This window comes from Herpailurus yagouaroundi, unplaced genomic scaffold, assembly GCF_014898765.1.
Source record: "Herpailurus yagouaroundi ecotype Mexico unplaced genomic scaffold, PumYag 140, whole genome shotgun sequence".
Classification (NCBI taxonomy): domain Eukaryota; kingdom Metazoa; phylum Chordata; class Mammalia; order Carnivora; family Felidae; genus Herpailurus; species Herpailurus yagouaroundi.
In genome coordinates, this window is record NW_024412395.1 from 54,811,363 (window position 1) to 54,824,449 (window position 13,087).

General features: G+C 39.7%; 1 protein-coding gene across 1 annotated transcript in view; it reads right to left on the bottom strand.

Annotated features, from left to right (window-relative positions):
* Positions 1-13,087, bottom strand: part of SP3 (Sp3 transcription factor) — a 59,926-nt gene that overhangs the window by 46,156 nt on the left and 683 nt on the right. The window contains exons 2-4 of the mRNA XM_040475416.1: positions 12,847-12,995; positions 12,183-12,305; positions 2,835-4,194 (exon numbers count right to left, since the gene is read on the bottom strand). Of these exons, the coding sequence (XP_040331350.1) occupies positions 2,835-4,194; positions 12,183-12,305; positions 12,847-12,995 (1,632 nt within the window). The remainder of the gene's footprint in view (positions 1-2,834; positions 4,195-12,182; positions 12,306-12,846; positions 12,996-13,087) is intronic.

Below are 13,087 nucleotides of genomic sequence, written 5' to 3' on the forward strand. Positions count from 1 at the left end.
TTTTTTTTTTTTTTTTGAGAAAATATTTGCACTTAAATACATGAGTCTCTCAATAACCATAGTTTGTCAGTTGTTCTTTCAAGTAAAAACACTCTTTCACAAAAATAGCATTTAGTTCACCTTGCAACTCACACAACTGCACAATTGGAAAAGAAATTTTTTTAAAGATAATCATCTTGTTTATGGTATGACGTAGAAATTGCTTCATTAAAGCATACTTCCCATTTTGTCACAAAGAATATTACAAAGACACAGCAGGAACTGCAAATTAAATACGAGACAGCACTTCACATCCACTAGGATGGCTATAATCAAAAAGAGGGGTGCCTGGGTGGCTCAGTCAGTTAAGCATCCGACTTTGGCTCAGGTCATGATCTCCCCATTGGTAAGTCCAAGCCCCACATCCAGCTCTGTGCTGACAGCTCGGAGCCTGGAACCCACTTTGGATTCTGTGTCTCCCTCTCTCTTTGTCCCTCCTCCACTCACACTCTGTCACTGTCTGTCTCTCAAAAATAAATAAACATTAAAAAAATAATAAAAAAAAAAATTATGGGGCGCCTGGGTGGCGCAGTCGGTTAAGCGTCTGACTTCAGCCAGGTCACGATCTCGCGGTCTGTGAGTTCGAGCCCCGCGTCAGGCTCTGGCTGATGGCTCAGAGCCTGGAGCCTGTTTCCGATTCTGTGTCTTCCTCTCTCTCTGCCCCTCCCCTGTTCATGCTCTGTCTCTCTCTGTCCCAAAAATAAATAAACGTTGAAAAAAAAAATTAAAAAATAAATAAATAAATAAAAATAAAAAAATTAAAAAAAGATAGTAACGGGTGTTGGTTAGAACATAAAATGGTGAAATGGTGCAAGCCGCTTTGGAAAAAGTTTGGTAAGCAGCTCTTCAAAATGTGAAACATAGTTACCAAACAATCCAGCAATTCCACTCCTCAGTATATACCCCAAATAAATAAAAACATGCCCACATAAAAACTGTCCTCAAATGTTCACAGCAGCATTATTCACAATAGCCAAAAGGTAGAAACACAGTCTGTCAACAGGTAAATGAGTAAAATGAGGTAGATCTATACCATGGAGTATAATTCAGCCACAAAAAGGAATGAAATACTGGCCCAGGCTACAATACAGATGAAACTTGAAATTATTATATTAAATGAAAGAAGTCAGACACAAAGAAGCCACAAAATGCATGATCCACTTATCTGAAATAATCGGCAAATCCAGAACAGGCAAATCCAAAGCGACAGAAAGTAGATTAACAGTTGCCAGGGGTTAAGAGGAGGGAGGGAATGAGGAGTGACTGCTGATGGGCATGGGTTTTTTTTTTTTTTTTTTTTGCGGGGTGATGAAAATGCTCTAAAATTAGATGGTGATGATGGCTGTACAAGTGTGATTACATTAAAAAAAAACAACACTGAATTATATACTTTAAAGAGTGAATTGTGAACTTTACGGTATGTGACTTGTACTTCAGTAAAGCTATTTTTTTTAAAAAGACATGCAGCACTCGAGTCAAGATTTAGGAAAAACAACTATTTTGACTGGTTCATCAAGGTCATTCTTCAGTGAAAATAGCATTTTTCTTTAACTGCAAGCACATGGTCATGAAGAATACAACAAGCCTGGAAGTGGTACTACTTTCATTTTTGCCAGGACAGAAGCCATTTTAGCCACCATCAGGGAAATGTCAACATGATGAAAAAGGCAAATAACATCAGTATTATGAAAAGTGGTGTCCTTGACATCAAGGACCTCTGAGAGGGTTTCTGGGATCCCCCAAGGATCCACAGACCATGCTTTTATAATGGCTGCTCTAAACCACTGCTTCAGGAGGCTCAAATGCAATTGAAGTCTTGCCAAGTACAGATCTGAGGCTTCAGAACAATTCGGATTTTCTAAGCATGTATGACAAATTTCTTCAAAGAAAAAAAGTAATATCTATGGTGATGGGAATTACTTCAAAAAATTAAATTCAAGTGTCCTAATGTAAGAGTTTGGAATCTTTGACTCACTCAGGTTATAACAGTAGTACAATCAACACAATAACCCAAATACAAAATAGAAGAGCAAAACTAAGGATTTAGTGCACATCAAAACACTCAATAAAACGTTATCTAAAGAACATTAAAGTAATAATGATACCATCTCTTTTACAACTGTTTAATTTCTACACAACATTCGAAAAATAGACTTCTGAGATTTCTACCCATACTATCAATAACCATGTATCTAGCACGGTTAAGTTTAATGCTCAGCTACACACGTGTAAGAATAAACTATCACAAAATCAAAGAATTTTAGGTCTGGAAGGCACCCTAGATATAGTCACCTAGTCCAACAACCCCATTTTATATAATGAGAAAACCAAGTTTGCAAGAGAAAAAGTAACTTGGCCAAAATCACAGCTAGGTAGTACGGGAGACAGTCTTGGCTCCCAGTGCTATGTTTTCACCATGCCAACCTAATTCCCCAACCAAAAATAATGCATAAAACATTTAACTTACATCACACCAAGCACAACCAAGACACCTTACCTGCCAAATAAAAATTTTGTAATGCCACCAATCAACACGAATCAAAGGTGAAAACAGATATAAAATAGGGGAAAAACTACCAACATACTTGGCATAATGGAGAAATGATTCCTTGACTTCAAAACTTTTCAGTGAAGAACAATCTGGAAGACACTTTGATGTCTACCTTTCATACAAACATAGGGAAATGTATCATCACCTTTAAAGATACCCAGATACTGAAAACACCTTAAACCAAAAAATATCCCTACATGTTAACAAATCACTGATCTATGGCATGACATGACTTAAGACTCACCTGCAGGACTGTCAGCATTCTCTCCTGGGTGTAGCTGTATACCAGTAGAATCTATAGAGTTCACTGTAACTGTCTGTAGATTTGGCAACTGACCAGTGCTTAGACTAACTGGAGTTGAAGTCAAGGCTCCACCTGCTGCAACTTGACCAAGCGTGAGTGTCTGAACAGGCGTCAAAGTTATTTGCTGGGCAGCCGTATTCTGTATTTGTAAATTCTGCAAGTTCTGGACCCCTTGTACTTGAAATGTTTGCCAAGTTATCTGTCCAGAAGGGGTCACTGTCTGTGCCTGAATTAAAAAGGTTCCAGGATTCAGCTGCAACTGAAGATTTTGCAAAGCCTGTTGTGATATATTTTGACCACTGGCTTGCACACCATGGATTGTCTGTGGTGTAATACCTTGCACAATTTGGGCTTGACTGGTTGGCTGCTGAGACTCTTGAAGTTGTAGATGTTGTACAACAGGCTGAGCTGTAGAAACCTGAATATTCTGAGCCTGTGTCTCTTCAGAAACAGGCGACTGGATATAATTTCCCTGAAGATCTGAAGAATGGACTTGCCCACTAGAAGTAGTCAAGCTATTTGTGTTTTGTTGTAATATACCTGTACTATCTATAGTAACAGGCAACTGTGATGAAGAAGATGTTGGCACAAATAAATCTGTATCAGTATTTGTTTCATTAATATCAGGAGAAACCCGCTCACCAGTCCTTTCTGAATTGTCTGAACTATCCATAGCTTGTCCTGTGTTTATCAAATGTCCATCGGCATTAATGCCTGCAGTCATTGTCTGAGAACTGCCCGAGAGTCCCAAAGAATCTAGATCGACACTATTGATTGGTACAAAGGTAATATTTCCTGGCAGACCAAGAGGCACATTCGCAACTACTTGGGTTTGGCCAGGAAAAGATGAACCACCAATTGCAACTCCCTGAACCTGGACTTGACCAGTCTGTGGTATGAGATTCTGGATATTAGCAGGAGGTGTTCCAGAGGCAAGCAAGGTTTGATTAGAGCCAGGAATGATCTGAATTTGACCACTTTCTTGATTTATACCCCCATTATCTGAAGAGCCTGTGAAACCAATCTGAACTTGCTGACCATCTGTTGACTGAATCTGTGGTATTACTTGATATTGAACATTGGACACTGTACCATTTGATGAATCTGATCCTGGTGCAACTGAAAATATTTGCTGATTCTGCAAATTCTGAAGGGGAAGGACATACTGCCCACTCGAAGTAGCAGCACTTGGAATCTGTACTAGATTACCAGCTTCATCTTTTATAGTTGTAGGTGTGGCTGACAAAACCTCCCATCGGTTTGGTGCTCCTCCTAACTGTGCAGAAGCCAAATCGCCTGTCTGGATAAAGAAAACAAAAAATGTTATGCGACATATGTCTGTGAAATATTTGAATCAATTCTCAAAAAAATCTTAAAAACTGACATAAATACTACTACCTGAAATTAAAAGTTCTCTTAGTAACACAGTAGACTTCAAATACCTGAGACAGTACTATACAAACCATAATATTTACTATTATTTCCAATTTTGTTAATTATTACAAAGATAACCCATGCTATTTGAGCAGGAAAAAAATTCAGAGTATTCTTTGTTTTATGACCACAAACTGGTCTTCTATTCCCTCACCTATGATCTCTAATCCATACAGTTAAATAAATAAAAATACAGGTGGCTAGAAAAGATTATGAACCGCTCAAACCAAACATTATCACAAACACGGAGGAGTTCAAAAAATATATATACTAAAATACGTATCACTAAATCAGGTACATTATATTTGTGTACAAAAAGGAAACATAACCAGTACAGTGTTATCAAATCACCTAAATAAGAAAAATTAAGATTTGTGTATTACTGCTCTAAACCTTAAGTCAAACTATTAAAGCTCCCCTTTTATGGCACATATTAATGTCTTCCAGAGTAAACTCTTGGCTAGGACTATTCCATTAGCAAGCCATCATATTCTTTACTTTTCCCATGAACTACAAAAAAAATATGAGACCTTAAAATTTTTTAATGAGCAAAGATTATTGCCCTGTGACCACATGGCAAAGTCACTCCACCTGAAAGGTTTTTCCAGAATCTAAAAGCTGGAGGATACAGACATGATTTTATCTACCACTCTATTTATGTTTGCAGGAAAATGACAGACATATATATTGTGTATTGTTACGTAACAGAATTTTGTTATCATCCTCATATTTTACAGATTGAGCAACACAGGAAAGCAGAAAGCAATAAAATCTTACACATCAACATCAAAGGGCAAAATTTTTTTAAGAAAATAAAGGTAATGTCTCACATTGGAGCCGTTCTTTTAATGCCAAGTACTATGATAGTGATTTATGAGATTATTATCATCTACTCCTTACAACAATTTTGTTAGGTAGGGGTTATCACTATTCTCATTTCACAAATGAAAAACTGAGAAAAATCACACAGCTATCAAATGGCCAAGATAGGATTTAAAACTAGGCCAAGTCTAACTACAGAACCTAGGCCTTTAATTCATACCAAACTTGTCTCCCACTAAGATCAAGGGTAAAGACACAGAGAATAAGACCTTATATGAATTACCCTCAAAATAAAGTCATTCCTATGCCACTTCCTTCTCCATCTATAAGTGAATTCCTATGACTATGCTTATCACTAGACAACGAAAACATAAGCAAATCTAGTCCAGCATTCTCAACCTAGGACCCATGCTTGGGCTTCAAGAGATCTCTGAATCCTCTAAAATAACACAGCAACTTTTTGAGAAAGTACAACTGGGGAGCAGAAGGATAATCTAGGGTTACACTGTATTCTCAAAGGAGGTCTATGACCATAAAAAACAGTTAAGACATAAACTGTTCTCTCAGTATAAACCAGTCCACAAAACTTAATGCAAATATTGTAGAACCAGATTTTAAAAGTTTCTTAAAGAAACTCACTACCTAATTCTCATGCAGACGCATAGTTGAAAAGCATGTATTTCAATGGATGAACCACAGTTTAATAACTCAATTCAAGACATTTGAGCATATGTGCCAAGTTGAAATAAGCATGAGTAAGCACATGAAACACACACTCTCTATTTTAAATGGTTCACAGTTTATCCAAGCAGACACAGAAATACATGCTACTACTATGTGAATATAGGTGTGCACTAGCCATAGAAGGGGAACATAGAAGATTGGGGGGGGAGGGGGGGGAAGGTATCACACGAGATATTTAAAGTACTCTTAGAATAAATTTATGATTTCACTGTAGGCATCTAGGAAAGAGAGATAGGGGCATTAATAAAGGCATAAAAAAATATTCACAAACAAAAGTAAATTCTAAAGAATGGACAGTTTGTGGAGTTCAAGAGAATCCAGAAAAGGCTCATATTCATAGAGAAAAGTAATGGGGAACAAGACATTTTTATCAAGGCCTGTAGTTAATGGCTTTGTAGATCCTGCTAAGGAGTTTGGACTTTATCCTGCAGATAATAAATGAAAGCTATAAAAGGTTTTTAAGCAAGTGATGCAATCAAGATCTGTGTTTTATAAAGATAAACTAAGGCCCAGTGAAGGAGACTGAAAGAAAGGCGGAAGAGACTAAAGACAGATAAACTGTGGGACCCAGTACAAATGTGTAAGCTTCAACTAAAATAATCATCTTTTAAATACAAACATTTAAACTTATCAAACTTAAATTACTAAAATGAAGACCAGTCATTAAAGCTGCATGTCATTCTTCAACTTCTATCTGGTATAGGAATTATAAGCTTAAGTCATCGTTCTCAGTATCTGAGTAATAATTCATGTTTCATTTCAGTCTCTTGGCATCTTAAATAATCTAAAGACATTTACATCTAGACTTTATACTGAAATCTACACTAAAATATGTCTAATATCCAATCTTTATCTTCCTAAGGTTGTTGTTCACCTCTGAATTTTGACCAGCATTAAATTTACAATTATTCAACTTATATCAAAGAATACAGTATCTCAGGTACAGATTGTTTTATCATATGGCATTTTATCTTTTTTCATTCTTTAAAAAAAGTCAAATTTATGGCATCTGAAGTATTTTTTTTTTTTTTTACAAAATAGTAGTAAAGGCAAATAATCAACCATCAGTGAACAGCTTTTTAGTCAAGAAATTCCTTGAAAATAAATATAACTACTCAAATGACAAATCTGACTAAGTACTATCCAAGGATCCAGAAGTTAAATAAAATAAATTGTGGTACCACTTTTCCCAAAAATGCAGGTCATTAATTGAAGGGAAATCCCCAAACGTTAAGTAACACAGCATGATGCATCTGAACTTTTTGAATAAACCTAAGGAGAAATGCATACATAAGAAATATTTATGAAGCACAAACCCAGAGGGAAGAAAAACAGCAACAAATAATTTAAGCAAGAGACAGGCAAAAGGGATCTTTTAAACGAAATAAATTTAGTTTTAAAAAATTTACCAATATTAATTTTAATAGAATTGGAGGAAAAACACTGAATCAGAAAACTATTAGACTTTCATGGTTTAAGCCACAATTATGTTTGGAGGAGGTAAGTATATTACATTATAAAGAAAAGAACTGACTTCTAGCTAAAACTGTGGGATTGTGTGTGATTTAAAGCAGGACTCAATTTTCTTATGTTAAAAATGGGGGTGGGGGCGCCTGGGTGGCGCAGTCGGTTAAGCGTCCGACTTCAGCCAGGTCACGATCTCACGGTCCGTGAGTTCGAGCCCCGCGAGTTCGAGCCCCGCGTCAGGCTCTGGGCTGATGGCTCAGAGCCTGGAGCCTGTTTCCGATTCTGTGTCTCCCTCTCTCTCTGCCCCTCCCCCGTTCATGCTCTGTCTCTCTCTGTCCCAAAAATAAATTAAAAAACGTTGAAAAAAAAATAAAAAAAAAATAAATGGGGGTGGGGGGCACCTGGGTGGCTCAGTCCGTTAAGCAGTCGGTTAAGCATTCAGTTAAGCATTTGACTTCAGCTCAGGCCATGATCTTGCAGTTGTTGAGTTCGAGCCCTGCGTTGGGCTCTGTGCTGACAACCTGGAGCCTGCTTCAGATTTTGTCTCCCTCTCTCCCTGCCCCTCCCCCACTGGTGCTGTGTGTCTGTCTGTCTGTCTGTCTCTCTCTCTCTCTCTCTAAAATAAATAAACATTAAAAAAAAATTTTTTTTTATGGGAAAACTGGGACACCTGAATGGCTCAGTTGGTTAAGCAACTCACTCTTGATTTTGACTCCGGTCAGGATCTCACCGATCTGGAGTTCAAACCCTGCTTCAGGCTCTGAGCTGACAGGGCACAGAGCCTGCTTGGGATTCTCCCTCTCTCTTTGCCCCGCCCCCCCCCCCCCCCCTGTTTGAGCGAGAGAGCCCACACGCCCGCTCTCTCAAAATAAGTTTTAAAAAAAAAAAAAAAAAAAAAAAAAGGGGGAAAATTATTACCTCACAGGATCTTAAGAATCAAAATAAAGCGTTATGCTTTATAAACTATAAACCACTATGCTATAAACCACTATGCTATAAAGCACTATCCTAAAATCCTATCATTATGATTACTCAAATTATGAGGACACAGCATGATTTGAATGCCTAGTACAATCCCTGGCATAAAGATCAGTAAATATTTATTGAATGAATAGTTAAAAGTATTTACTTTAAAATCGCTGCAAAGAAAATGACAGAAAGAATGGATCAATAAAACTGACCTTGAGATATTAAAGTCTTCTATGAAAAACTCCCAATTTTAAACCAATTTCTTTCCATAATTCAACAGTAAGTCCCCCCCCAAACTTTCAAAACTATAGAGCCTTTACTAAGCCCATTCATTTGTGAGAGAAATTTCATTAGCAGCACCCCACTCAAAGAGATGACGATTCATAAAATCAAGAGACCAAAGTAAAAACATGTGATGTTAAGCTATTGGAAACACTAATGTTAGGCTTATTGGAAACACTACAGAAACAAAAGAAGAGAGACCTAAAAACACATAACCCAGGCAAGAACTAGCATTTGGTTTAGGTTCAAGATAACTCTCAAGAAAAATCCACCAGTGTTTGTCTCAGTAACTCTTCATATTCTTATCAGACAACTAACAAACACCAAGCTGACATGGAAGTTGGCATTATCGTAAAAAGTTGTAACTTGAAGGTACTCTTAGGTCTCCCTCTGTACATAAACACATAATCACACCGTAAAAAGGACCAAAACCAAGAGTAGCCCTAGGACGTTGCTATAGCAATTCATTACAAGGGCTTTCTCCAGTGCAACCAGGCATAAAAATGGAGGGGGGAGGAGCAGTTGAATGGGGGAAAAAAAAAAAAAAAGAGGCTATCTTCTCAGATAATACCTGTGGAAGGGGGGAAAAATGCATAGCACTTATTGCATAGCATTTGGAAAGGATTATTAACTTCTCAGTTCCCACAAATGGCTTTGTGAAAGCCAGAACCCGGCAAGGACAAAGTGTTACTGGAAACAAAAACAAGTGTGAAGCTAAGGTGGAAAGAAACTAAGAACGACTCAAGTTTCTTAAAATCTTCAAGGAACACTAAAGAACTCAAACCAACTTCAAATAAAAACAATTACCCAATTAACTGATCACAACTTGAAGTACAAATGAAATAAGCAAATAAATAATCCAGAAACTCACATGAATACAGACTGGACAAATTAATGTGACATAAAGGTCTACTTCTTATATTTCTTGATTTATTTTTAAACAACTTTTAAGAATAAAGTACAAAAAGGGCTTTGACATCAAACCAACTTTGGGAGTCCATGCTGTGGAACATTACAGTTGAGAATGCTTTATGATTAGACCTATTCAACACTGGTCTGAAGGTAACCAAACATTCTTGGCCAGGATCCAGAAAGAACCCCTAACATATTATAACAAATTCTAAATTCAAAATACTTAAAACAAATCTCCAGTGTAGCTCACTGGCTTTTCAATGCCCTTTTAATCTCAAAGTACCAAACTCAACTAGCATAAAGTTGAATTTTATGTGTACATTTCCACTTGATTTCATACACAATACTATATGCAATGTGTTACCCTGGATTAGATCCTGGAACAGACAATGGGCATTAGTGGGGAAAAAAGTAAAATGAGAATGAAGTCTGTAATTTAGTTAATAATACTGTATTATTGTTACTTTCCTAGTTTTGACAAACATGGTTATATTAACATTAGGGGAGGCTGGGTGAAGGGTATAATGTAACTCCCAGTTCTATCTTTGCAACTTTTCTATAAATATAAAATTATTGCAAAATAAAATTTTAAAAAAGCACAGCTACAAAAGCTCTTAACAGGCCTCTCATGATTCCCAGTAATTTGAGTGATTACAGTTAGATTACCTAAGCACATTTTTAAGTAGAAAAAAATGCCCATAAAAATTGCTTAAATTTTTTCATTTTCTGAGATGTACATGTCTGAAATTCATTTTTAAAATGGAAAACTAATTTTCCCACTTGCTAAGGCAAACATACTCAAGCCAGTCTTGCTAATTCTACTCGGTGAAAAAAATTTATGCATGCATACCAAACATACAAAGAAAAAAGTGCTCCTACTGATTCTAGTTCACGTTCATCTGGCGGGAAATGTGATGTCAGTAGAGATTTGGTAACTGAGAGGAGGAGTCAAAGAGGCAAAGAAACAAGCTCCCTACAAGTATATGGCCACAGGAGGATGAGACTAGAGACAGTGTTCTACTCCCAGGGCTGAGATTCCCATCTACAAGTACATATACATATACATATTTTTCACCCATAACTTCCTCCTTTACTCCTCCCCTCCCCCTCCCCTAACAGTGAGCTATATACACTTGCTAAGTTGTGGTTACAAGTTTTTGTTCTAATTGAAAATATTTTAAAAGATAAGTAGAAGCAATCTGCTTCACAATTTTACTTGTACAGTGGTTTTTTTAAGATAAACCATTTGTTTTGGCTCTATGGGCCTAGAGGAATAATTCATTAAAAAATGCTTACCAATCCGTAAGTTTAAAAGTAACAATGCCTCTCACAAATATAATTTTATGCTTTTACATTTTAATCAGCTTACAAAAGCACAAAACCTAAAATACTTTCTAAGACATTAAAACTACTCATATACCTCTACAATATAATTTGAAGTACTAAAAATACAAATACAATATTTAACAATATAGCTTAACATTAGCTTCACTTTTAGTGCCTAGACATACTAAGAATTTCCTGCAGACTATGCCAAATATCAAACTTTTCTGTCTACAGTGACTATTCAAAATATCTCTATACAAACCAATTCCCATAATCCACCTCAAAAAAAAAAAAAAAAAACTGGGAGGTTTTAATTATTTAACAAGTGAACACATCCACATGTTTAACACAACAGCGACGATTCAAACAGATAAAATTCACAACTGATTGTCTTAAAAATTTTGTCTAGCTAATTTGTATTAAGCACTCATGAAACACACTGACCAGCTCCACCCTCTGCCCCCAAACTAAAAACACTACAAACAGGATCCCATCACATTGTATCAGACCGGTAATCATAACAAAATGGAAATACAGCTCTGCCAATCACATTCAACTGTAAGTACAGTATACGTTAGTATGCATGTAAATACAATTCCTTACGTGTACTTTTGTTTCTAACACTGGTATTCCATATTCAATTTCAAAAGCCAAAGTATCGTCTAAGTAACTTCGCGGATTTCAACCGTCGCGAATTAAATGTTTCACTTACTCCACTTACGAAAAATCACAAATTTAAGTCATCTGCAAAAACTAAAATTCATCAATTTAGAATGGCCACTAAAAAAAAAAGCACTCACAAAGTATTCACTGCTGCATACAGAAAGGTAATTCAAAGACTAAACCTTCATTCCTTTTTTGGTTTCTTTTTAGCAATTTAAGATTTAAATCAGTAAGAACTAGTAAGTTGCAGCAGAAAAAGCTCCAGGTTCAAAAACACTAGAAACTAAAGACACTGCCTCTGTAGTTGATACTATCTATGGCCGATAGGCTGTGCTTGAAAATTTTGTACTGTTCAGCGAAGGAGTTTTCAGCACTGATATGAAATGCTCAAACATCCATTTTGGAGTCCTCCACCCCCGCCCTCTCTGACTTCATTTTGTAGTGAATTTGGATCGAGGCGCCACAGTGACAATTTAGAGAAAGCCGGGGCTGGCCTCTGATCCACAGAGGCACGCGAAGGAACCCGAAAGGGCGCCCCGGCTGCGCGATCCGTCCGTATCGCGGAAGACGCGGGCGCCCGGGAGGCCTTTTGGGCAGGCGGGCGCGCCGCAGGCCCGGGATGGCGGGCCCAGGGCCTTGGCGGGGGCGGGCCGCGCGCGCGAGACTTACCGCTCCGGCGGCGGCGGGGGCCCCGGCTGCGGCAGCCGCCTCCTCCTCGTCGTCGCCCGGCGATGGCGGCCCTATCTTGCTGCAGGTAGCGGCCAGCAGGGCGAGCGGTGACGGCTGAGTGTCCTACCCCCGATGGGCGGGTTCAGAGAGGGAGACAGGGGGAGGGGGTGGCGGTTAGGGCCGGGCCGCCGCTCGCACAGGAAGTGCGCCTCGGTCCTCGCAGGCTGCGCCCGGGCGAGCGCCAGCCCGCGCTCTCCTCCTCCTCCTCGACTCCGGCTCGAGTCCTCCCGCTCGCACGCACACCAGCTCCACCGTCCGCGGGAAGGCGGGCGGCAGGCTGCGCGCCGGGCCTCCACCTTCCGCCCGGAACCCACCCCCGGGAGGGCGCACACGCTCTCACGCTCGCGCGCGCACACACACATACACTCACACACACACACACACGCGGGCGCGCGCGCACACACACACACACACACACACACACACACACTCACAAAAAGGCGGCGGGAGGGGGAGCGCGGGCGGGGTCGGAGCGTTGGCGCCTCGGGCGGGCAGCTCCCGGGGCGGGGGGAGGGGAGGAGAGAGGCGCGGAGGGAGGGGAGAGGCGAGGGGAGGAGAAAGCGGCGCTAGGGGGGAGCCGGGCCGGGGCTCAGCCGCTCCTCACCTGGGCCGCCGCCGCCGCCACCGCGCCGTTTCCGTGCTGCTGCTGCTGCTGCTGCAGATACTCGCCGTGGCCGCCGCCGCTGCCGCCGCCGCCGCCGCTGTCCACGTCCAAGGCAGCCATTTCCTCTTGTTTCACGGGCTTTTCGGGAGCTGCAGGCACAGCGCGGGGGGGTGGGGGTGGGGAGGAAGGCGGGTGGAGGAGAGGGAGGGGGCCCGCGGGCCGAGGCGAAATTACTCCGAAA